This window comes from Epargyreus clarus, unplaced genomic scaffold (genome assembly GCF_041222505.1).
Source record: "Epargyreus clarus isolate Ecla_fem2 unplaced genomic scaffold, WU_Ecla_fem_2.2 ptg000032l, whole genome shotgun sequence".
In the NCBI taxonomy this organism is placed as follows: Eukaryota; Metazoa; Arthropoda; class Insecta; order Lepidoptera; family Hesperiidae; genus Epargyreus; species Epargyreus clarus.
In genome coordinates, this window is record NW_027332237.1 from 10,168,016 (window position 1) to 10,192,937 (window position 24,922).

The 24,922-nt window shown below is 41.6% G+C and overlaps 2 protein-coding genes across 2 annotated transcripts in view; one reads left to right on the top strand and one right to left on the bottom strand.

The window, feature by feature from the left end:
- Positions 1 to 20,725, bottom strand: part of LOC140754983 (O-acyltransferase like protein-like) — a 35,381-nt gene extending 14,656 nt beyond the window's left edge. Inside the window, exons 1-2 of the mRNA XM_073090144.1 lie at positions 20,377 to 20,725; positions 19,088 to 19,273 (exon numbers count right to left, since the gene is read on the bottom strand). Of these exons, the coding sequence (XP_072946245.1) occupies positions 19,088 to 19,273; positions 20,377 to 20,431 (241 nt within the window). The 5' untranslated portion in view covers positions 20,432 to 20,725. The remainder of the gene's footprint in view (positions 1 to 19,087; positions 19,274 to 20,376) is intronic.
- LOC140754953 (uncharacterized) lies at positions 2,458 to 4,111 on the top strand. Its single transcript, XM_073090112.1, has one exon. The coding sequence runs from the start codon at positions 2,477 to 2,479 to the stop codon at positions 4,109 to 4,111; it is 1,635 nt and encodes a 544-aa protein (XP_072946213.1). The 5' UTR covers positions 2,458 to 2,476.
- Positions 20,726 to 24,922: the final 4,197 nt, after the last annotated feature.

Genomic DNA, 24,922 nt, shown 5'->3' on the forward strand with positions numbered 1-24,922 from the left:
GTCGGCAACGGAACTTAATCAATTCGCCGTGAAGCTACAAAACACCGTGTACACAATCAAGAGTGTCAACTGTCAAGAATACCTGTACAACCCTCTACTGGCAAGAGAAGTACGAGAAAAATTGAGTCCTCACTTGCAAGCGCGATGGTGTGACTACGCAACGGAACACAGCGGAGCCGACGCGGAGATCGTGTTATTATCACACTTCCTAATGAGAGAAGCCAACCAGATGCTCCGACATAATTACTCATCGCCGGCAGCGACATTTACGAAGCGGGAACACCGACCAGCAGTAGTAGCAGCCCCTCCGATCGCGAACAAGAGAAAACCGAACGCAGTATACAATGTCGCCGAGGAAGAACAACCTAGCGACATCTGTCCTAGTTGTGAAAAACGACACAAGCTAGTTGAGTGTCCCGATTATGCGGCACTACCAGTTTACAAAATGTCGGCGACTGACTAACGATATTTTATGCATAATTGTAATTAACTTGTGTTTTAAGTCTGACTGAATATGTTTATATAAGTTTAATAAGAAAATACATTACGTAAGTTTTAAGCTTAGGGATAAGACACGGTAGATGGCGCTATCGGTCGCATTTGTAGTATTTTGTTAAGAGGTTTTAGGTATTTTATATATTATTTAAAATTGTATTATAGGTTAAGTTTTTGTGTTTTATACATGTTTTATATTTCTAAAGTTTATGTTATCTCCTAGAATATGTTTCTAGCTTCATATTGATATAAGATAAGTAAGAATCAATTGTGATAATTTCGAGATAATTAGGAATATTGACATGTAAAATGACGTAAGATGTACATTTTTGGAATATTTTCACGAATAACTTTGTAACTAATTTAGGTATGACAATGTAACTTATGTAGTTAGATAGGGCTAATTATAAGGATTCCAACAATGTATAACACATATATGTAAATTTTGGGAAATGAATAAATAAAGAGGAAAAACTAGGTCAGCCAAAGTGAAAATGACATGAAAATGGGCCTAAATAAGCGCGGCTCTCTTTACGGTATTGCTCTGGGGTAGCTCAGAAAACCAGTTTTCCGGCTTAAGCATGGTCTCAGCAGAGAAGAATACCAAGAAGACTCCTGAAGAAGAAGAAGACTCCCGAAGAAGAAGAAGACTCCTGAAGAAGAAGAAGACTCCTGGGGAAGAAGAAGACTCCTGGGGAAGAAGAAGGAAAATCTGAAGACGGAAGCGTTCCTGCGCAAGAAGAGGAAGTAGGGGTTAGGTCGGGATGGGGAAGAGGCTTTGGCTGGCCTACACTCTTGTTTCTATTGCACGTCAATTATTGTTTCTATTGCACGTCACCCCTTCCCCGCACCTCCCCTCTCTACGACACGGGACAGGCGCAACTCCCCGACGCGACGACTATCACCACGAGCGGGCTTCCGGCGCCGGACGGAAGAAGGCCGTCCGTACAACATCACGCCCGCACCCCTATACGGTCGCAGGTTAGGTGGCGGCGTGGCATACCACCACACCGCCGAACACAGCGCCCCGCGACAACAGCTGGTCCTTCGAGCCGGATCATCGTGCTAGTCGTCATATCGTCGGGTTACTGACGCCGCCATGCCAGTCACACGGAGCCAGAGGGGAACCTCGCCGCCGAACCAGTCGACTGCGCCCCGCGCCACGGAAAGCGCGCAGGGGACAACTGACTCTTCGGGGACATCGGGCACCGCAACTGAGGGTACGCTTACAACATATGAGTCTAGAGTCACTTCAGGCACCTTGGCGACTGTTCCAGCTGCTCCAGGTGTTCCAGCTGCTCCAACTGCTGCAACAGCTGGAACCCGGAAAACGCGGTCGATGAAGTCGACGAAACGTCGGGAGATGGAAGCCAAGCTGGAATTGGCGCGCCGACAGCTGGAAGAAGCAAAGGCAGCTGCAGAACTCGCCAAGGCGCAATGGGAGCTGGTCCAGGTGGAGAATGAAGAGTCCGAGGTCGAGGATGAAGACTGGTCGCATAACGCGAACATCCACACATGGGTGCAGTCGACGGTGAAGAGGATGTCCGGGGAGGGGCATCAGGGGGAGGTGTCCGGGGAGGGGCACCGACTGGGGGCGTCCGGGGAGGGGCGAGCCAGTCAACCTCCAGTCACTATCGTCAAGCCTGAAGACCAAGCGGAACCTTCAAGTAACGGGACCAAGGAATTGGCTGAGGCCATCATGAAGGCCATTAGTGTTGCTCCGAGGAATGCATCGCAACCTAACTACGTATATGAATTACCCGACTTCGATGGAAGAAGCGAAGAATGGATCGCCTTCAGGACGGTATATGAGGACACCGCACCGCTGTTTACGGATGCACAGAATATGGCGCGGCTGCGGCGGTCAATTAAGGGCACGGCAAGGGAGGCTATCAAGAGCCTATTATATTCAGAGTGCCCTCCTGAAGAAGTAATAGAAGCTCTTCGTCGAAGATTTGGAAGACCAGAAGCCCTGATCCTGATGGAACTGGAAAAGGTAAAGAATCTTCCTAGGATCAACGAAAATGCGCGCGACATCTGCGTGTTCGCCAGTCGAGTGAACAACACCGTCGCGACAATACGGGGGCTAAGAAGACCGCAGTATCTACACTCACCGGAAATGGTAAGGATTATCGTGAGCAAGATGCCGGCGGTATTGCAGTATCGGTGGTACGACTTCGCCGCCGACGCAGAAGATCAAGATCCAGACCTGGTGCATTTAATGAAGTTCCTCAACAGGGAAGCGGACCGGTGTGGACCATACGCGACGCAGGAGACTACGCAGCAGCCGCGCCAGCCTCCCAGACGTCAATTCACGAACACCACGTCCGAACAAGTAGAAGAAAAGAAGACCTGTCCACATTGCCAGTACGAGCATCACCTCTTCGAATGTCGCAAATTTCTACAGCTGCCAATGAAGGAACGGTGGGACGTCGCTACCAAGTCGAAGATGTGTTTCAAGTGTCTCCAAGGACGACATCGGAAGGAAACATGTCGGCGCCCACCGTGCAAGACATGTAAGCGGTGGCATCACTTTGTGCTTCATGAAGAACGATGGGATCACCCGAAGCCCGAAGAGAAGAAAGAAATTGCGAATAACGTCATGCTCCCGGTGAACACTGCAAGGACAGCGAAGGCATATTTAAAGATGGTTCCTGTTGAGCTATATGGACCGAAGGGAGCTGCCCGGATCCTGGCGTTACTGGATGAGGGGTCAACTGTCACGCTTCTCGACTCTGCGGTTGCAAGACAAATCGGCCTCAAAGGACCCGTGGAAGCACTCACCTTGGAGACCGTAGGTGGGAAGACCATCTCCAAGCAAGATTCAATGAAGGTCAACGTCAGATTGAAGGGAATGCACCAGACCAAGAAGAGAACCATCTCTGGGGCCCGCACGATAGATGACATCAACCTGACGCCTCAGAGGTTGGAAATAAGAAGGATCGAAGAATGCGCTCATCTCAAGCCAATGTCGAAGCAATTGTATTATGAAGAAGAGTCACCCAAATTGTTAATCGGACAAGACAATTGGGAGCTCATCGTGTCCAGAGCCACACGCAAGGGGAAAAGAGGTCAACCCGTAGCATCATTGACCTACCTAGGGTGGGTGCTACACGGGTCCGATGGAGCAGCATCAAGACCTGTGAACTTCGTAACCTGCGCGCACGTGTCTTCTAAAGAAGAGGATTTAGAAAAGGTCATCAAGGAACATTTCGCCATGGAATCGTTGGGGATCCAGCCACGTCGACCGACCACAGACATAGAAGAAAGGGCTCTGGCAATTTTAGAAGAAACGACAAAGAGATTGGAAATTGGGCGCTTCAAGACCGGCTTGCTATGGAAAAACAAGGAAGGGAAAATGCCCGACAATTACAAGCAAGCGGAAAACCGGTTAAGGAACATCGAAAAGAAACTGGATGGGGATCCGGCACTGAAGCAGGATTATGAAAGTCGGGTAAAGAATCTCGATAGTAACGACGCAACGAGGGACGTGCCCAAGGACTTCGGGAGCGGACACAGATGGTTCAACCGTTCAGCCGAAACCTCGTACTTTCAAGGCGGAGCCCACGGGAGAAGAGAAGGAGAGGTCAACTGTGGGGGCAACGAAGCCCGTTGATCGGCATCCAACTCCGAACCCAGTCAAGTTCTCAAGTTGGACTCGACTAGTAAGAGCGACCGCAAGGGTACTACAGTTCGTCGACCTGTGCCGAAAGAAGAAACACGCAGTGAACTTGTCCCGCAAGTCTGAGCGTCAAGATCCTACCTGGAAAAGAAATAAGAAGAAAGCCAAGGTAGCAATGAAGCCCGTGAACAAGAAAACCCAAGAAAGAAGATTCATTCCCCTCGAACCTGACCAAATAAAAGAAGCCGAAAAGATCCTATTACGAAGAAGCCAAGAAGAGAGCTTCCAAGATGAAGTACGCTGCGTCAAGAAGATGAAGCCATTCGAGAAGAATAGCAGGCTTAAGAAACTGGATGTCGTCATGGAAGATGGACTACTACGCCTCCGAGGAAGAATCGACGCGGCAAGACACACTCGGCAAGATAAGAAACCTGTGGTGTTAGACAGCAAGCATCACATCACCAGGCTGCTCATCGCGTACTACCATGAAGAATTCAACCATGGTAACCACGCGACGGTGATCAACGAGTTGAGGCAGCGCTATTGGATCCTGGGACTACGGTCTGCGGTGAGGGCGACGGTTCATCGGTGTCAGTGGTGCAAGGTGTACCGCGGCACGCCACGACTCCAGCCGATGGGGAATCTCCCGCTGGAAAGGTTACGGCATGGGGAACCGCCGTTCACATGCACCGCCGTGGACTACTTCGGACCCATGAGCATCACGGTGGGTCGGCGTCATGAGAAGAGGTGGGGCGCTCTGTTTACGTGCCTCACAACCAGAGCCGTCCACGTGGAACTGGCAGCATCTCTGTCAACGGACTCCATGATCCTGGCGCTAAGAAGAATGGCAGCAAGAAGGGGGATGCCGAAGACGATCTTCAGCGACAACGGCACCAACTTCGTGGGGGCCAACAAGGAACTTCAAGAAGCCCTCGCCAGCCTCAACAAAGAAGACCTCATCACCACAGCCGAGCGGATGAGCATCAGGTGGAAATTCATACCACCTGGGGCTCCGAACATGGGCGGGGCATGGGAGCGCCTGGTCCGTTCCATCAAAACGGCCTTGACGGTCACCCTCAAGGAAAGGCATCCCAAGGAAGAAGTCCTGCACACTCTGCTACTGGAGGCGGAGCACCTGGTGAACTCAAGACCTCTTATCGAAGCCGACGAAGACAATGAAGAAGGTGCCCTCACTCCCAATCACTTCTTAATTGGGAGATCCTGCGGCACAAGATTGGGAACATTCACCGACGAAGACCTCACCGGCCGGCGCACATGGAGGACTGCGCAGCGACTAGCCGACCACTTCTGGAGCAGATGGGTGAAAGAGTATCTTCCAACTCTGATCCCGAGAAGAGTCGACGCGAGAGCTGCCACAAGGGACTTGCAGTGTGGAGACACGGTCCTAATAGTGGACTCCACGCTGCCACGAGGAGCCTGGCCGAGGGGTGAGGTGGTCCGAACCTTCCCTGGGCCCGACGGTCGCACCAGGGTATTGGAGGTGCGCACTACGGGGGGCGAGTTGAAACGTCCCAGCTCCAAGTTGGTGCTACTGGTACCAGCACGACGTGATGAAGAGCAAGCGGTCGACGACACAGGCGGTGGAGCATCGACCAGCGAGCCAGACTGCGGGGAGGCGGTCGTCACAGCGGGCCACGAGCATGGAGTCGCCGGGCCAGGAGTTGGTGCTACGCACGAGGGGGAGGATGTCGGCGACTGACTAACGATATTTTATGCATAATTGTAATTAACTTGTGTTTTAAGTCTGACTGAATATGTTTATATAAGTTTAATAAGAAAATACATTACGTAAGTTTTAAGCTTAGGGATAAGACACGGTAGATGGCGCTATCGGTCGCATTTGTAGTATTTTGTTAAGAGGTTTTAGGTATTTTATATATTATTTAAAATTGTATTATAGGTTAAGTTTTTGTGTTTTATACATGTTTTATATTTCTAAAGTTTATGTTATCTCCTAGAATATGTTTCTAGCTTCATATTGATATAAGATAAGTAAGAATCAATTGTGATAATTTCGAGATAATTAGGAATATTGACATGTAAAATGACGTAAGATGTACATTTTTGGAATATTTTCACGAATAACTTTGTAACTAATTTAGGTATGACAATGTAACTTATGTAGTTAGATAGGGCTAATTATAAGGATTCCAACAATGTATAACACATATATGTAAATTTTGGGAAATGAATAAATAAAGAGGAAAAACTAGGTCAGCCAAAGTGAAAATGACATGAAAATGGGCCTAAATAAGCGCGGCTCTCTTTACGGTATTGCTCTGGGGTAGCTCAGAAAACCAGTTTTCCGGCTTAAGCATGGTCTCAGCAGAGAAGAATACCAAGAAGACTCCTGAAGAAGAAGAAGACTCCCGAAGAAGAAGAAGACTCCTGAAGAAGAAGAAGACTCCTGGGGAAGAAGAAGACTCCTGGGGAAGAAGAAGGAAAATCTGAAGACGGAAGCGTTCCTGCGCAAGAAGAGGAAGTAGGGGTTAGGTCGGGATGGGGAAGAGGCTTTGGCTGGCCTACACTCTTGTTTCTATTGCACGTCAATTATTGTTTCTATTGCACGTCACCCCTTCCCCGCACCTCCCCTCTCTACGACACGGGACAGGCGCAACTCCCCGACGCGACGACTATCACCACGAGCGGGCTTCCGGCGCCGGACGGAAGAAGGCCGTCCGTACAACATCACGCCCGCACCCCTATACGGTCGCAGGTTAGGTGGCGGCGTGGCATACCACCACACCGCCGAACACAGCGCCCCGCGACAACACAAAAGATGGGAGTTCGTGCGTCAACGAAAGTTATGTTTTAAATGTCTGAAGAGGAAACATCGCCGAAGTGATTGCCGATCGAAGTCATGCGACGTGAATCAATGTCGTCGCCCTCATCACTCCACGCTTCACCAAACCTATGAAGAAAAGCAAGAACCGAAGCCAACGGAAAAGGACAACACAGAGTCCGTGCTGACCTTGAACACTTCAAGCAAGAAGACGGTTCTGTTGAAGATGTGCCCGGTCACCGTCGTCGGCCCACGGGGGGAGGTGAAAACATACGCGCTGCTGGATGAGGGAGCGACCATCACTCTGGTGGACGAAGAAATAGCACGTCGGATCGGCGCCAAGGGTCCAGGGATGCCGTTGTGCATGCAGGGCGTAAGCACGACACAACAGGAGAATAATAGCAAGCTGGTCACCATTCACCTGAAGGGCGAAGACGAAAAACTACATAAACTAAGGGCACGCACGATTAAGAATATGAAGATACGACAACAGTCTATTCCGATCGCACTATTGAACTACGAACACTTACGAGATCTGCCGAGGGAGCAGGTGTGTTACAACGCTAGCCGACCTGGGCTATTGGTGGGCGCCGATCATTGGGAATGTATAGTGTCTCAAGAGCTGAGGACTGGCGAGCCCCACCAACCAGCTGCATCGCGAACACAACTGGGCTGGGTAATACACGGAACAATGCCACGGCATATCATCACCAATCAAGATAGCGTGCTGCACGTCTACACCACCGAACGAGGTGAAGACAAGCAAGATATGAGGTCACTGCACGACATGGTGGAACACCACTTCAGCATTGAAGCATTAGGCGTCGCTCATAAACCGCGAGTGAGCGACGAGAATAAACGGGCAGTCACGTTGGTCGAGCAGTCAATAAAGAAGATTGAAAAGGGATATGAAGTAGGGTTACCATGGAAAGAAGACGGGGTGAAGCTGCCTCAGAGCTACGACGCAGCATTTAGACGCCTTCTGAAGATTGAACAAAAAATGGACGCCGACCCTAACTTCAAGCAAGAATATACAAAGCAGGTGGAGAATATGATAGAAAAGGGATACGCCGAGCCGTGCGACGGGAGTGAGAGGTCAAGTTCCGTCTGTTGGTACCTGCCACACTTCGCAGTTCAGAACCCGAACAAGCCGGGGAAGCAGCGGTTGGTTTTCGACGCAGCAGCCAAGAATCGAGGTGTCAGTCTCAACGATCATCTGCTGGAGGGTCCTGACTTACTACTGGCGCTGCCGGGAGTCCTATTCCGGTTCCGGGAAAAGAGTGTGGCAGTTACGGCAGATATTCAAGAAATGTTTCTTCAAATTAAAATACGTAAGGAAGACCAACCAGCACAGCAGTTCCTGTGGAGGGGAAATGACCGGGACAAGCCGCCACGTCACTACAAGATGACAAGCATGATCTTCGGAGCGGCGAGTTCACCTTTCATGGCTCACTTCGTCCGGGACTACAACGCAGGAGTACACGCTCACACGCATCCACTCGCCTTCGAAGCAATTACTCGAAGTCACTACATGGACGACTTGGTGGCGAGTTATGAAGATATAGTGGAAGCTCGCCGTGCTATTACGGAGATACGAACTGTACACACCGCGGCGGGATTCAACCTGCGAGCGTGGAGCGCCAACGAAGTCGACGTGCTACAAGACGTACCGAAGGAACTACGCGCGACTACACCTACTCAACTCGGCGGGGAAAACATTACGAATAAGATACTGGGGCTATACTGGAACCCGGAGCGAGATGAACTTGGATTCAATACATCAATGAACAGAGTACCTAAAGATGTGCGTGCACAGAACCGTGCGCCGACGAAGAGGGAAGCACTGAGCGCAGTAATGTCCATATATGACCCGCTTGGACTTCTTAGCAACTACACTATAAGGGCGAAGATCGTCCTACAAAGTTTATGGAAATTGAAGATATCCTGGGACGAACCGATTCCTGAGGCAGAACAGGAACTCTTCGCTACGTGGATGGAACAGCTGGCCGGCATATCTCACCTGCGGTTGGAACGACGATACGCGCTGGGGGACTGCCACAACCGGGAACTGCACATTTTATGTGACGCCAGCGAGCAAGCTTATGCGGCGGTGGCGTACTGGCGCATCACTCGGCCCGACGGAAGCTACTGCCTGAGCCTCATAGCTGCCAAGTCAAAGGTGGCTCCGAAGCGGACTCAGACCATACCACGCCTCGAGCTACAAGCGGCGGTCATCGGAGCCCGACTGGCGGACAACATAAAGAAAGAGCATCGCATCGAGGCGGCACGAACGATCTATTGGACCGACTCTATGACGGTGGTGCACTGGGTTCGACACGACGCGAAGAGATATACTCCATTCGTCGCACACCGCCTGGGTGAAATATCCGAGCTCACTCAGAAAGAAGAATGGCGTTGGGTGCCCACGCACGAGAACGTAGCTGACGACGCCACAAGGTTTACAAGCGCGACAATCACGGCCGGGGATCGCTGGTTCCGGGGGCCCGACTTCCTAAGGCTCCCGGAGGACCAGTGGCCCAAGGAGAAGAGCGAAGATGAGGATCCACAAGAAGAGGTGGTACTTCACGTCGCCGCGAGTACACCAAACGACGACGAGTGGTTACCAGATCCCGCACGCGTCTCAAAATACGAAACACTGGTGAGGGCGGCCGCCCGAGTACTGGCGTTCGTGGACATATGTCGGCGCCGGGCGACACGCATGGAGTTTCAACACATAGAAAAGGCAGAAGAGGCACTCATACGTCGGGCACAACGCGACAGCTTCCCAGAAGAATTACAGCTGCTGAAAAAAGAAAAGGCGATTACGAAAACTAGTCGACTGTTCCGGTTGGACCCTATATTGGAAGATGGCATATTAAAGATAAGAGGTCGCATCGGAGCAGCCACGGCACCGACAGCGATGAAGAGACCCGTAATATTGGACGGACGACACCACATCACTAGACTGCTTGTACAACGCGAACACTGCGCTGCGGGGCACGCCAATAGGGAACGCGTGACGAACGACCTGCGGCAGAGGTACTGGATAGTACACCTGCGACCCACAGTGCGTGCTATAGAACGGGACTGCGCCCTGTGTAAGAGAAGAAAGGCCAGACCTCAAGTACCGGCGACGGGGGACTTACCACGCGAGCGGCTGGAGCCGTTCAAGCGACCTTTCAGTTATTGTGGCATAGATTACTTCGGGCCCATGGTGGTAAAGGTTGGACGTCGCCGTGAGAAGAGGTGGGGGGCGCTCTTTACGTGCCTCACGACTCGCGCTGTGCACTTGGAAATAGTGCCGTCACTCTCTACAAACTCGGCAATAATGGCGATGCGACGGATGGCGGCTCGACGAGGATGGCCGCGAACAATGTATTCCGACAACGCTACCAATTTCCGAGGGGCTGATAAGGAGCTGCGGGCCGCGTATGAAGAGTGGGCACCGGCGCTGCGCGACGAGGGGCTATCATACCGTATGGAGTGGCGCTACATACCCCCGGGAGCGCCGAACCAAGGCGGGGCCTGGGAGCGAATGGTGCGGTCAGTCAAGTCAGCGCTGACCGCCACGCTCAATGAAAAGGTACCGGCTGAAGAGGTACTACATACGCTACTGACTGAAGCTGAATATTCTATTAACGCACGGCCGCTCACCTATGTCAGCGTGGATCCGAACGATCCTGAGGCGTTGACACCTAACCACTTCCTCCTGGGATCATCGGCGGGCCTACCTTACACGGGTCCGTGCAACGAGGCCGACCGGCGAACGTGGCGAACAAGCATGGCGCTAGCTGATCAATTCTGGCAGCGCTGGGTACGGGAGTACCTTCCTACCCTGGTACCTCGAGGCGACTCATCGGGCGTCGAGCGGCGGTTGAAGTCCGGCGACGTCGTCATAATCGTCGATCACACGCTACCAAGGAACGTGTGGCCCATGGGAGTCGTCGAGCGCGTCTACGAGGGTCCAGACGGCGGGGTACGAGTGGCTGACGTCCGCACCAAAACCGGAGTCTTCAAGCGACCTGTGAGGAAGCTCGTCGTGATGGAGGCTACGCAGGCTGCGCCGGGGGGAGGAGCTGTTGTGGACGACGAGCAGCAAAATAGTTGATAAGAATTATAATACGTGTAAATACCAAATAATAAAGATGATACAACCAAGTAGATTAAGTTAGCATAAGATAGAATAAGTAAATAAGTAAATAATATAAAGTAAATAAGTAGAGAAAAATAAAAAATGTAACATGGCTCTCTGAACGGTAACGCTCGTAGTTGTAAACTAGGATAATTTGTAAGAGCGAGATAGATATAGAAAAACGAGATAGCAAATGTAAAATCGAGCGCTCTGATTGGCGGGCCAATCAGGACGACCGAATTAAATGATATAAATATTGGGCGTTTTGGCCGGAAAAATTGTATTCGGCAGCGAGCTACAGAGGAAGAAATAAAGGATTAATCGAAGAGAAGATTTTTATTATACAGTCCACTACAATAACAAAACTTTATTTTCCGGTGTTTTTAGGGTTCTTTAACCAAAGGGTAAAAACGGAATCCTATTACACTCCTCCGCTGTCTGTCTGTCCATCTGTGACAGGGTTATATTTCTTGAACCGTAATTGATAAATACTTGATTTTTTTACAGAGTGTTCTCGACACACGGGGTTGCCGCTACAATAACAAATTTATTTATTTATTCATTTATTTATTTATTCATTTATTTATTTAATTAAGGCTCACCAACGCAGAAAACACAATAACAATTTACAAAGATAACAGAGTAGCGAATAAAAGGTCGTGTCCCCACAATTGTACTTCACTGCATAGTCTCTTCAATGATAATGTTGACATGTAGTACACCGCCAGTCGTCAGCCTTGTGTCACGTATATTCAGAGCTAAAAACCTCGAATTCAAATAATTTAAATCAATATCCAACCTACTTATAGCGCCCCCTACCGGTAAATGTCATTATCGTTTTTCGTGCAGCCTGTGTACATTTATGATTTTTCAAAATCAGAAATAAAATAAGTAATTTATAGTAAAAATTGTTAATTTATAACAAATATTTCAATTAATAATTTGTAAAAGACGTAGGTGTGATATATTGTGCAGAAAAGTTACAATGGAAAATAAAGAATTTTGACGAAATTATTCTGAAGACTTGTACTAGGCGGCCATTACGAATGCCGTCGCAAATTGAAAATGTATTATTTTCATTTATTAAAGATAAGATGATAATCTTATATATTCATGAGGAATGACAAGGTAAATTTTTACATATATATTTTTCCAAGCAAAGGATTTTTAGATTACCATATTGTTCTGTAGCAAGGAATTTGACGTCTTATGTTCATTAACTAAGCTTGTCACCTATTTAGGTGATCTCGCTTATTTAAATCCTTATATAAATCTCGCTTATATAAAGCTATGAACATAGAAATAGGGTGCTATTTAGCCCCGTGCATGGGTACTAACCCGTTTATACTGAGTATTTACTCACATAAAAGAATCTACTATTGAGTAGAATATACCTAAAGGGTATTCACCCGTTCAAATAAGGTTATGACCCTTACATATTGGATATTTACCTACATTACAAGAAATAGGGTGCTATTTAGCCCCGTTCATGGGTACTAACCTGTTTATATTGAGTGTTTACTCACATAAAATAATCTACTATTGAGTAGAATATACCTAATGGATATTCATCCGTTCAAATAAGGGACCCTTACATATTGGATATTTACCTATATAACAACTATAACAAGATACTACTATTAAGTAGACGGATACAACGGATATTCACCCATTCTAATAGGGTATTATGTCCTTCACATTGGGTAAATAACCCATATAACAAAATACTAATAATCAGTAGATAGACACAACTATTACCATCGAGTGGGTGTAATGATTTTAATGAATGAACATTTTATTGAAGAATCATTCAGATTAATAATGTACATGATACAGGATATAGAGATGACAATTTATATCCTTTTGTAATACTCTAGAAGAACCTAAATTTGGTTTAACCATTCATAAGAATTTGGTATCTAGGTAGATCAGCATATTAAAGAGTAATTTACTAAAGGAACTATCCATCTATCTAGATGGTGATAGATAGACTAAAGGAAAAAATAGTTTAAAGGAAGAACACTAGCCTCTAGGAAACTGTGGGACGGACAACACATGATTAGACTTTAAAAGTTGCACAAGTCGCAGTTACTATTGTAGCTGTAAAGAGTCAAAAGCCATGCCACATCAGGCGAATGCTTACTGCTCTCGAGCATTTGACATGATTGTTTCTTAATAATTTTAAATTATTTGCCTTTATAAAGATAATTTGCTATCAATTGTCTTATTACTGGTGCTGGTCATTTATTATGTATAATAAATAATAAGAAGAAATTTCATAGTACAAGTACTGGAACAAATAATCAGCAAAATGGTTTAAGAAACAATTATTGTTCAATTCATATATATACAGTACAATATTTTATAATAACAAATATAACAAAGATATTTACACTTCATCCTATGATAAACTTCATCCAAAAGTTTGAGATACTCATACCAAATAGGGTCATAATCTGACTTACAACAAGCCTCATGCACAAATACCTGTGTCACAGAAAGGCTTGATCGAAGTTTCCTTTGGAATAAATCTTCAATCACAACAGATTTTTAGGTGAGTGGTTAATAATGTGGTCGATTATAATTATAATTTTAAAGACCAGTTGTAACAAATAACTATTGACCCAAGCTTTGCAAGTGGTTAGCTTTAAGAGTATTTGTATAAACACTTAAACTCATTATTCTCAAGGAATGAAGATTTTGTCAAAATATACTCGGTATGTATGTAGAAAGACTTCTCACATCAGTGGTAACATATTGTTTACTCTTAACCAATTTTTTACTTTACCAACACCTGATGATGGTGATGTTGGTTTATATTGAATATCTTGGTCTTAATCTTGAGCTTTAAATAAAGCCTGGCATTCCACTCACTACTTACTATTGTTTTCAAGAATGCATATTTGGATACTAATTCATGATTACCTTAAACAGTGTTTACATGTCTATGGTTATATGGAAATTATATGCATTTCAAGTTCTTTCCTTTGGTTTGAGCAGAACACTATATTTATGTTAATACTAACCTTTTAAACATATACAAGACCATACATAACTGATTAAGATCTAGGGACATTGTGTCAGTTATATATTTATATAACATAGTTCCTATTTGAAATGTCATAATAATAGACAAGGAACAATAACGACACTTAGTAATTTAGGATCATAGACATAACAAGCTATATCATTCTTTAGGATTTAATGGTTACTTAAAAGATAGTTCGATAATTGGAAATAATACAACTGTTAAGGTTGTTCATTGTATTATACAAGCAATAAATAAATAAAAAATCAAATTGCTTTACCATTAGATAAAAGATTAAAAATCAACACAAGGGTGAAATAAAAAGAAAAAAATAAAAAATATATATAACAATAATATTAAAAAATTAAAATTATAATAAATGCAAGATATGTATATATAAATATAACAATTTTAATAATGGTTATCAAAATACTATCCCTCTTACAGATAGATATAATTACAGGTGGTAGTTGTCATATTATTTTTATTATCGGGACACAATCAGTTATGTAACATATGGTCATTATTCTCGGTATTTTTGTTATTTGATTTAAATAACAAATCCGATCAACTATTTAAAGTTAAATGCAGCGTTACTTGTGCTTAAAGATATTTTTTCAATAATCATCTTCAACATGGTGAAACCCTAATACGTGTAGGCAACTCCACAGTTATTTCATATAGAAACAGCATGGTGTTTAATACCCACATTTAACCGTAATATCAAGGCACATATTGGATTTATTGAATACCCAAAAAATGTTTTTATTTCCCTAATACATTCAATAATTTCAGAATGAATTTGCTATCACTAAATCAAGATTATACATTGCGAATTAACACTTTGAAAGTTTTTAAATAGATTTATTTACTAGGAAACCTACAAGAAGTATGACTTACATGTCATGACTAAGGTTATACTATTTAAATGGAAATATTCATTTTATTTCTAATAAAATAATTGTTGTTAAAGATTATCTCTGAACGGTTGGGGAGTTTGTGGTAGTACCAGACTGGTCCAGACAGTCCTAAAAAATAGTGTTAAAAAAAAAAAAAAAAAAAAAAAAAAAAAAAAAAAAAAAAAAAAAAAAATGAATAAATAAATAAACCTTTCATTTTGGAAGGGTTGTTTTTTGGGTCTCATATGAATTAAAAAAAAAAAAAAAAAAAAAAAAGATCTAAATCCATTTGTTTTTCGTCAACGCTTTACCCTGCATGTTACTCGCTTCCTCGAGGAGCGTTTCGTTTCTATACACGAATCTCAAGATTTTGTTGCTCTACAAGCAATGTTAGACGCAATAATGAAAACGTGATGCTGGTGCTTATAATATTTTGGCCTAAACAGTGTAAATAACTAGATCTATCTGTAGACTGGTTACAATATTCTTTTCATTTTGATATATATATATCTAGAATTATTTTTGTTCTTAAAATGCATATTTAGGTTTTCTATCCTCCATATCCCAAGTATGCTATTACTTGGGATAGTTACATCTGATGTATAAATATTTTTAGCGAGTTAAGTGTAAAATATTATATATTATTTAATGGAGATGAAGAAAAAATACTATTTACTTTTTTTTGGTTATTGTAATTACTCATATAGTAAAAAGAAAGAAAAAAAAAAAAAAAAAAACAATAATAATATATAAGTAATATATATATAAGTAATATATAAAAACAATAGATATCGTATATATTATGACGTTCACTTGGTGTAAGCCCGTGAATGCCATTATTACTACCGATTCGCCTACATCTGAGTCGAGACTTCTAAAAAGTATACATAAACATAATAATAACATTATTGTATATTAACCAAATTGCTTGGCGGAAGATATTGTATATTAAATTGCCACATGAATTTAAACCTTACTATAACCAGTGTTCAAACAATCTAGTATTACCATTATTTCATAGTAATCATAGTATTTGTCCAGCACATCCTTAATAAAATTACCTAGATAGGCCTAGTAACACTTGAGAGTTACAAGAATAAGTTTATTTCCTTTATGTAATCTTATAATACAGTGACCTCCCAGATGACAGTTTCTAGATTTTATCAACCACGGAGGATGATGGCATTGATATATCATTTTTTACAATACATACCATTAGAGAGCACGCATTACCACGCTGCTACGCTGACGTCTAAACATATGAGTGTCAGTTAAGACCCTCTTAGAAGGATAGCTGAATGGATCAGATCTAAGTTCGATTTTGTAGTGGAGACGTTACATCAAACGTATACTTGATAACTGTAATTAATATTTAAATAGATATATTAAATTAGGAATTTTAAAAATAATAGGATTTAAATGTTTTTGTATTTTGTTTAATAGGCTCGTTATTTTACAAATCTCTAAACATCTACATGTCAACATTATCATTGAAGAGACTATGCAGTGAAGTACAATTAGAAATTAAACGAACTTACCTAAGTGAAGTTCCAATTTCAATTGTACGAACTGCATAGTCTCGAAATGATATTATAACCCACCCACCCATACTTATATACGATAAGTATTACCCATAATATCATCTATGTTGTAAAATAATCGAGCTAATGAACTTACATCTTGACCCCAGGATCTCTAAACTTAATGACATTTACCGGTAGGGGGCGCTATAAGTAGGTTGGATATTGATTTAAATTATTTGAATTCGAGGTTTTTAGCTCTGAATATACGTGACACAAGGCTGACGACTGGCGGTGTACTACATGTCAACATTATCATTTCGAGACTATGCAGTTCGTACAATTGAAATTGGAACTTCACTTAGGTAAGTTCGTTTAATTTCTAATTATAGGTGAGCACGGCACACGTAATAAATAGACGCCATAAAAGATTATATAATACTAGATCAATTTACAAATATTTAGAATAATTCCATTTAACTTTAAATTTACACAAAATATTGAATAAACTTCAATTTCTGGTTACATGGTGTCAATAGTTATAAATATTTTATTGATAGATATTGAGTAGAAGGATTATCATTTTGATAATATCTTAAAAAGCACCCCACGCTTTTTTTACAATAAAAAATATTTTTATCTTATTTACACTATTCTTAATTCAAATTTAAAAAAAAAATATTTTCAATTTTTTAGATTGATTTTCTATAAAAAGTGTATTTTTTTAGTTTTTTTAAACTATTATTTATTTTTCATTTTTTTGTCGAATTTTTTATAAAAGCGTATTTTTTAGTTTTTTTTAACTATTATTTATTTTTCATTTTTTAGTGATTATTTTAGCGATTATTTTAACGATTATTACGTAGCGTATTATCAAGTTTATCTTTCGAAGCAGCATCAGCACCTTTGCTTAGCAGTGCAAAAATGAATATTGGGTCATTGTTTAACACAGCTGAAGTGGTGTTTTACATTGGTGTTTATTTTTATTGTTAACGTGAAAATCCCAGAGGAGTTGTTGAATGACATCCGAATTGCCAATGCTAACTGCTTTCTTTCATAATTTATACCATATCCCAGGTCCTCTATCTTGGATAAAAGTAATCACGGAAAAAGGATGATAGAGCATCTTTTAAAAACAGGCGCTGATGGCAATACTCAAGAGAAAAACGGTCAACTGCTTTACATCTAGCCATTTCAAAAGGACGTCCAATCATCGATTTAATATTACAGCATGATGATGTTAATATCAAAAATAATTCTAGAATTTCTTCTCTTTGTGTTGCTGCTGCCTGCAGAGATTTTAAAACTGTTAGTAGTTTAATTAATTTTACAGCTCTAGTTAATAATATAAGTTGTGACTATGACGATGAGCTAAAATCATATATGCCTTTACATTTGGCAGCAAGAAATGGGAACAATGAAATAGTGGAAATCTTGTTAAAGGAAGGTGCAGATGTTGAATAAGGATGATGAGACACCGCTTCATGATGCTATTAACAACGGACGCGTCGAAGTTGAGGTCAGGTCAGGTCAGGTCAGGTCAGGTCAGGTCAGGTCAAGTCAGGTCAGGTCAGGTCAGGTCAGGTCAGGTTAGGTTAGGTTAGGTGATCGGCGCGCCTGGTAGATTCCTTTATTGGTCTTAACGCAGACCTTCCGGGTCTCAGGAAAACAAAAATCGCTGATCCTGATTATCCTAGTAAGGATAACGGGTCAGAATGTTTAAAATATTGAATTGTCATCGGTCCTTAATAAGTATGCCAAATTTCGAGTTAATCCGACGTTTTGAAGGGGGTTAAAATCATGTTCAAAGATTCCGTTACATACTAACATACCAACATACCAACATACATACGTCTGAAGCTAATAAAAGCGTTTTAAAAAATAGAAACTGACACAAGCTGTTTGCCACGAGCGTTTAAGATGTGGAATGAGCTTCCTCCTGAGATATTCCCGGAGCGCTATGACATGGGGCTCGTCAAAAAAAGGGCAAAGAGAGCTCTCCAAAGCCGCCGATGCATTGGCGACTCCTCTGGTGTTGCAAATGTCCAAAGGCGGCGTTGAGTACTTTCCGTCATCACGTCTGCTTAATCGTTAGGTTAAAATATATATATATATATATATAATTGTACTGGTAGCTACTTCTTTTCTAGCAGCTATAAAAGTAAATGCATTACCCCGTAAAAATGTCAAGTGTGTATCTATTACGGTTCAGACTGACCCTATGACAGATGGAGACAGTGGAGGCTTCCTCCTGAGGTATTCCCTCAGGACTATGACATGGGGCTCTTCAAGTCCACTCCGAAGTAGTTGTGCATACGTTTAGTTAGCATACTCCGTAACGTAAGGGCACTAACGCAGCTAGGTACCCGTGGGCGAGAGCGGGCAGTGGACGGGTGCCGGGGGGTCTCACGCTGTCTTCGTCCCGCTAATGTCTACAATTTGCTATTACGACGCTACTAGTTTCTATATTCGGAGTGAACTAGCAGATGGGCGCGGATTATAATAGGGTTCTGTTTTTATCTTTGGTTACGGAATCCTAGATATAGACATGGATATACTTCTTTTTTCCATAAAAAAGGAAAACTTACTCCAAGTAGCCCAAAGAGTGGAGTTCTGCACATTCTGTAAGATCTTCACCAACAGCGTCAAACATGGTACTTCTTCTTGCCCCCATTCTAAACTCTGAAGGTCTTCTCTCAATATATTTAAGTGGCCATATTTTGCTACGGGATTATTTTTTATATTTTCAACTGCAGGTACCGAAGAAATATTTCCTGCAATTAGGTGGAATGACAGTAAATGTAATGTGAGTAGCAAATAATCACGCAGCCCTCCTGATGGTACCTACCATCTGCTACTACCGGCTGCTGATATCTATATAAGATTAGATTCTTACCTGAAGTCGACCACAGATGTCTTGCTACCCATAAGTACTACACCCTTCAAACCGGAACACAACAGTACTGTTAATACTGCTGTTATCAGGCATAAATAGGTGTGGCGGTGGTACCGCCGGAATCGAACCACAAAAGGTTTAGCACCTACATTTTTATAAGAGTGTTTACAGACCTACCTGTAGGACTACCATGAGTTTACAAAAGTATTACTCGCTAGCGACTGCGTAAAATAAATGTATGAAAAATTGTACAGCGCCTCTGGTGGTTACTCGTAGAACTAAAATCCGTAGTGACGTAACTCGATACGTAAAAAACCTATCGAAATCAAATCGCTAGCGAATGTCATTATGATCTATTGCCATACAAATTCGGTCCCATTAGTCTTTAATTTGACAGACGTTGTCAAGAAATACCGTAACGATAGTAGTTATGTTATTCACTAGCAAAATGACAATAGTTTTCTATTTACCATTTCTATAGTGGCGTTTCTATGCCAACTCATAGTAATGCTACTGAGGTCAATCACAGATGCATTCATATTCATGAATACTTTGTTGGAACTCTCTGAGTAAGTGTGGTTACCTATTACTAGTACTTATTACATTTAACATCATCATCATCAACCCATTACTGTCCCACTGTTGGGCACGGATCTCCTCTCATAATGAGAAGGACATAGGCCATAGTTCACCACGCAGGCCAAGTGTGTATTGGTACTTCACATACCTTTGAGTTTTTTTTTATAAATCTCTCAGGTATGCAGTTTTCCTCACGATGTTTTCCTTCACCGTTTAAGCAAGTGATCATTAATTTCTAATACGCACATAATTTTTGTAAATCAGAGGCCTGGGATTTGAACCTCAGATCGAGAGACCGAGTTTCTTAACCACTAGGCTATCACTGCTTTTTTATCTACATTTATAATATATTCTAATTATGTTATTTCTGTAGTTGCAATATAACAAATAAACAACACTTACCCAGTATAAAAAAGCATACAACTAAAATAATCTGTTTCATTGCGGAAATTTTCATAGATAAATACCACACTATTAACACAACCAATTACTACACTACACTAACAATAAATATTCAAACGAATCAGTTTTAGGGTAATTTATATAGATTTTTGCGCATCAGGCGTACAAAAAAGTTCCGTATTTTATTTATAATATAGAAGCAGCAGACGAGCATGAAGTTCATCTGATGATAAGTGGCTACTGCCGCCCATGGACATCTGTAATCAACTCCAGATAGGATTAAATATTCCTACCTGAGGTCGGCCACAGATGCGCCGCTACCCCTGAGGACTAAGCTGGAACGCCTCGGAGGAGTATTTCTCTCTTACCACACCCTGCAAATCAGAACACAGCAGTGTTTAACACTGGGCAGAAATAGGTGTGGCGGTGGTGCCGCCGGAGTCGAACCACAAAGTGTTCTACCACCTTTAATCCCGTGGTCATCGATATACTACTATAAGTATAAAATGTCATTGCCCGTGGTATATAAAAATCTAGTATTTTTCCTCCTGTCAGTATGAGACTGTCAGTATGTCTTGTAGACTTGCGTTTGAGATTTTTTTTAAACTCTCCAGCGTGTCTCGATATTTTCCTTCACTGTTACGTCAAGTGAAAATGATCATGTAATAAATGCATAACTTCCTATATTACGAACAATAATTCGTAATATAGGAATGAAATGATAACGAGCAATAATTACTTAATAATTAGTCTACTCCATCGCACATGTGTTCATTACGTCCAAACTAATCTTAACTAATATTATAAATGCGAATTTGCCTGTGTTTGTTTGTTTATTCGTTTGTTTGTTTGTTTGCTACCCTTTCACGCCGTAACTACATAACCTTTTTTTTCGAGGGGGAAACCTTCAAAAGGTACCCGACGACGTGGGAGCGACGACGGATTATGTGGGTTTTTTACCGCACTAAAACCCCCCCGGTGGCCGTCCTCAACGTTTGTTGGAGAACTCTGGGATCTCCGACGGAACATAACCGGAGTCCTCCAAGCGCGATGCCCCTATCGGGCTCTATCCTGAAGGAGGGGCCGTTCAAGTACTACATAAGCAGATTTATTACAATTATTCCCCCCCCCCCCCTCCCCCATGCTTACGTAAACATTTTTCATTTAATGTATTGTTTTTTTTAAATATTATAATTATAATTTAAAAATGCCTAAACATAAATATGCATTATTTGCGGGAATCCCCGAATGTGCGTTTCGTTTTCAAGCAAAGACAATGCCTGATGATCTTACTCCCCGCAACCCCGAAAGCCCCCTTTTAGTCGCCTCTTACGACAGGCAGGGGATACCGTAGCCGTAGTAATTTTCATGAAGTTTTGTACACGCGTAGTCTATATCTTTTATTCCCAAAACACAACTTTAACAAACATGAGGACCTGCATGGCGGCGCGGTCACTATACCGGTATGACGCGCAGAGGGCCCCGGGTTCGTTCCCCGGCCAGACAGGTATCTGAATGATGAATTTAGATGTTTGTTTCTGGGTCTGGGTGTTTGTGTATTTGTCTATGTGTGTGTCCATGGCACCCAAAACACTGGGGGCTGTGAGTGTAGAAAGCTTTTTTTTTTAACAAAGGATATTATTATATAACTTCTGACCGATAGTAAAGTCGCGGGTAATACTTGTTGTCATATGAATAACACACTTAATTCATTTGTAAGTCACTGTAAATTTGAAAGTCAAATCATGTATTGAATTGAAAATTAGTTAACCCCAACTTTTTGAGGTGAAATTTGGTTTACACATTTGGTTTGGATTACAATGCTAAGTAGCTAAGTGACGTAAGTCTAAATCCAATATGGCGGATGCCTAAAATGGCGGACTAATTATTTGTTTGGCAACCCAGGACTTTTTGGTTTTTAAACTATATTCTATTTACTTTTTAGTTTGATTAATTAAAAATAATTATTTCAATCTATCGTGCAGTAATTTTGTCATGTTTCTAAGGCGCTCGACCATCGCGTCACGGGAAATCGTTAATCCTGATGATCCTGATGAGGACGATGGAACGTAATTATTAAAATTTGAACAAATATCGTCATTTGCTCATAATTGAACAAAATTTTGAATTATAACGGTTCAAAGTGAGTAAAAATCAAGTTCAAAGATCACCCATTACTGTCCCACTGCTTGGCACGAGTCCTCTCAGAATGGGAAGGATTAGACCATATACCTCTGTACTGGCTCAGTGCGTTGGTAGACTTCACATACCTTTTTCAAAAAAAAATTTTAAGATTTCTCCGTTAAGCAGGTTTCCTCACGATGTTTTCCTTCACCGTTTAAGCAAGTGACAATTAATTTGTAATACGCACATTGAAAGCACAAGCATTGAAAAATCAGATGTGCCTGGAATTTGAACCTCGGCCCCTAGATCAAGAGGCCGGGTTCCATAACCACTAGGCTATCACTGCGTAGTTCAAAGGTTCCGTACTCAAATATACACAAGGCCAAGCTAACAAAAGCATTGTAAAAACGAATAATCAAATTGAAAAAAAAAACACGTACAATCCAAAAGGTAAATAATAATAAATAACAATTATTCATAGCAGAATGTTGCTATGCACCTATCTACACCTTATCTAGTTAAATAAATTATTAGAAATACTTTTCCGAGGCGGTCCAGCTTAGTCCTCGGGAGTAGATACCGGCGCATCTGTGGCCGACCTCAGGTAAGAGTATCTAATCATATCTGGGGTTGATTACAGATGTCCATGAGCGGCAGTAGCCACTTACCATCAGGTGGAGATGTACAGCGAAGATGTATGATGTGGATGTATGAGATGTACAGTCTTTGGTTATGTTTGTTTTGTATACGAGCATAAATACCTATGAGAGAATTTATCCAATAATTTTGTCGTAAAAGTTTACTTAGTTAATTAATTATTTAACAAAAGTTTATAGTAACCATCAATATAATTATTAGAGATGCGCCGAATAGTGGTTTCACCGAATAACCGAATACCGAATAATATTCCGTTTAACCTTTACCGAACCGAACATTCGGCCGAATTATTCGGTTTACCATTTCTTTATTGTCAATTTGCCAGTTATGTGTTCATTCACACTTTAAAATCTTGATTTGAGTTTTAAAAATGAATACTGATTTTAGGTTTGAAATAAATGTTGAATTGAAGCTTTATTTTATTAGCTTTATTCGTCATATTCTTCATAGGATAGTTTGACTTATAATATAACAGAAATCTTATATAAGAAGTTTTGTGTTTAAGTCCTGTACTATGTCGTGTATACAAGAAAATAGAAATACTCGAACCGAACATATTCGGCACTAAAACCGAATAATTCGGACGAATAAAAATAGCAAAAAAGATGCCGAATACGTCGAATACCGAATACCAAACGAATATTCGGCGCATCCCGGCGCAAATTATTATAGTCGTGTGCGCGATAATGGTGATAAAATTAATAAAAAAATATTTTTAACTGACTTCAAAAAAGAGACGGTTTCTCAATTCGACCGTATATATATTTTTTTTATGTTTGTTCGACGATTACTTCATCGTTTATGAACCGATTTTGATGATTTTTATTTTGTTGGAAATAAGACATTTCTAAGGAGGTCCCATTATAAGGAAGTCAGGGTCTGATGATGGCAGACCAGAGAAATCGAGTTGAACTTTCAAAAATCGTAGGGGCGACTATAAGTTTTTTGATTAAGTATTTTAAATTATATATATTATATTAATATAAACGTTAGTATGTCATCACTAAAAAGGGTGAAATTTTTTTTTAACAAAAAGTACAACCGACTTCTACGTCACTACAAAGTAAACAAATAATACAAATATCGCTGTTTACGCCGTTATCCAACGAAATATATTGGGCGTCGACTTCAGAAATATGTACTCATCCAACATTTATTTGAATTATTTTTTACCTTGTAGTGAAATAGAAGTCGGTTGTATTTTTTGTTAAATTTTTTTTTTAGCTTTTCTTAGTGTAAATTGATGCACCATCAGGTGGACTGCATACTCGTCTGCTACTTCTAAAAAGAAACATGACTGAAAAAAAATTACAAACATTTGCCTTTGGAACGCTAACATAGTTTTAGAAGTAGGTTAAAAATCGGCTTTTTCGCACAAATGTAACCAAAAAGTTTGTCAAATAGACACGCATCGATGCAAATGTTTATTTTAAATGTTAGTGAACGGAAGTGACTATTTAGTTTAGAACTATCAATCCAAAACATATAGGCTTACATGTACAGAACGGTCATCCGCTGAACTTTTATATGAATAAATAAAATTGAAGTGTCTGTTTGTATTTTAAAAACGCCTTTTAATTAAATACATACTATGTATGTATGTATGTATGTATGTATAATATTTGAAAGTATTCACAGTACCTAGTTATAACAACAGTCAAAGTGAAAACTTCTTTAGCGGCATTGTTTTTGTGATGGATAAAAAATGTTAAACTCTCGTCAGAACACGTGACCTGATCGAAAATTCGTAAAACGTGTCAATATA

Bases quoted from the DNA above. Each gene is read 5' to 3' on its own strand.
- LOC140754953 (XM_073090112.1), top strand. From the start codon at position 2,477: ATGGAACTGGAAAAGGTAAAGAATCTTCCTAGGATCAACGAAAATGCG.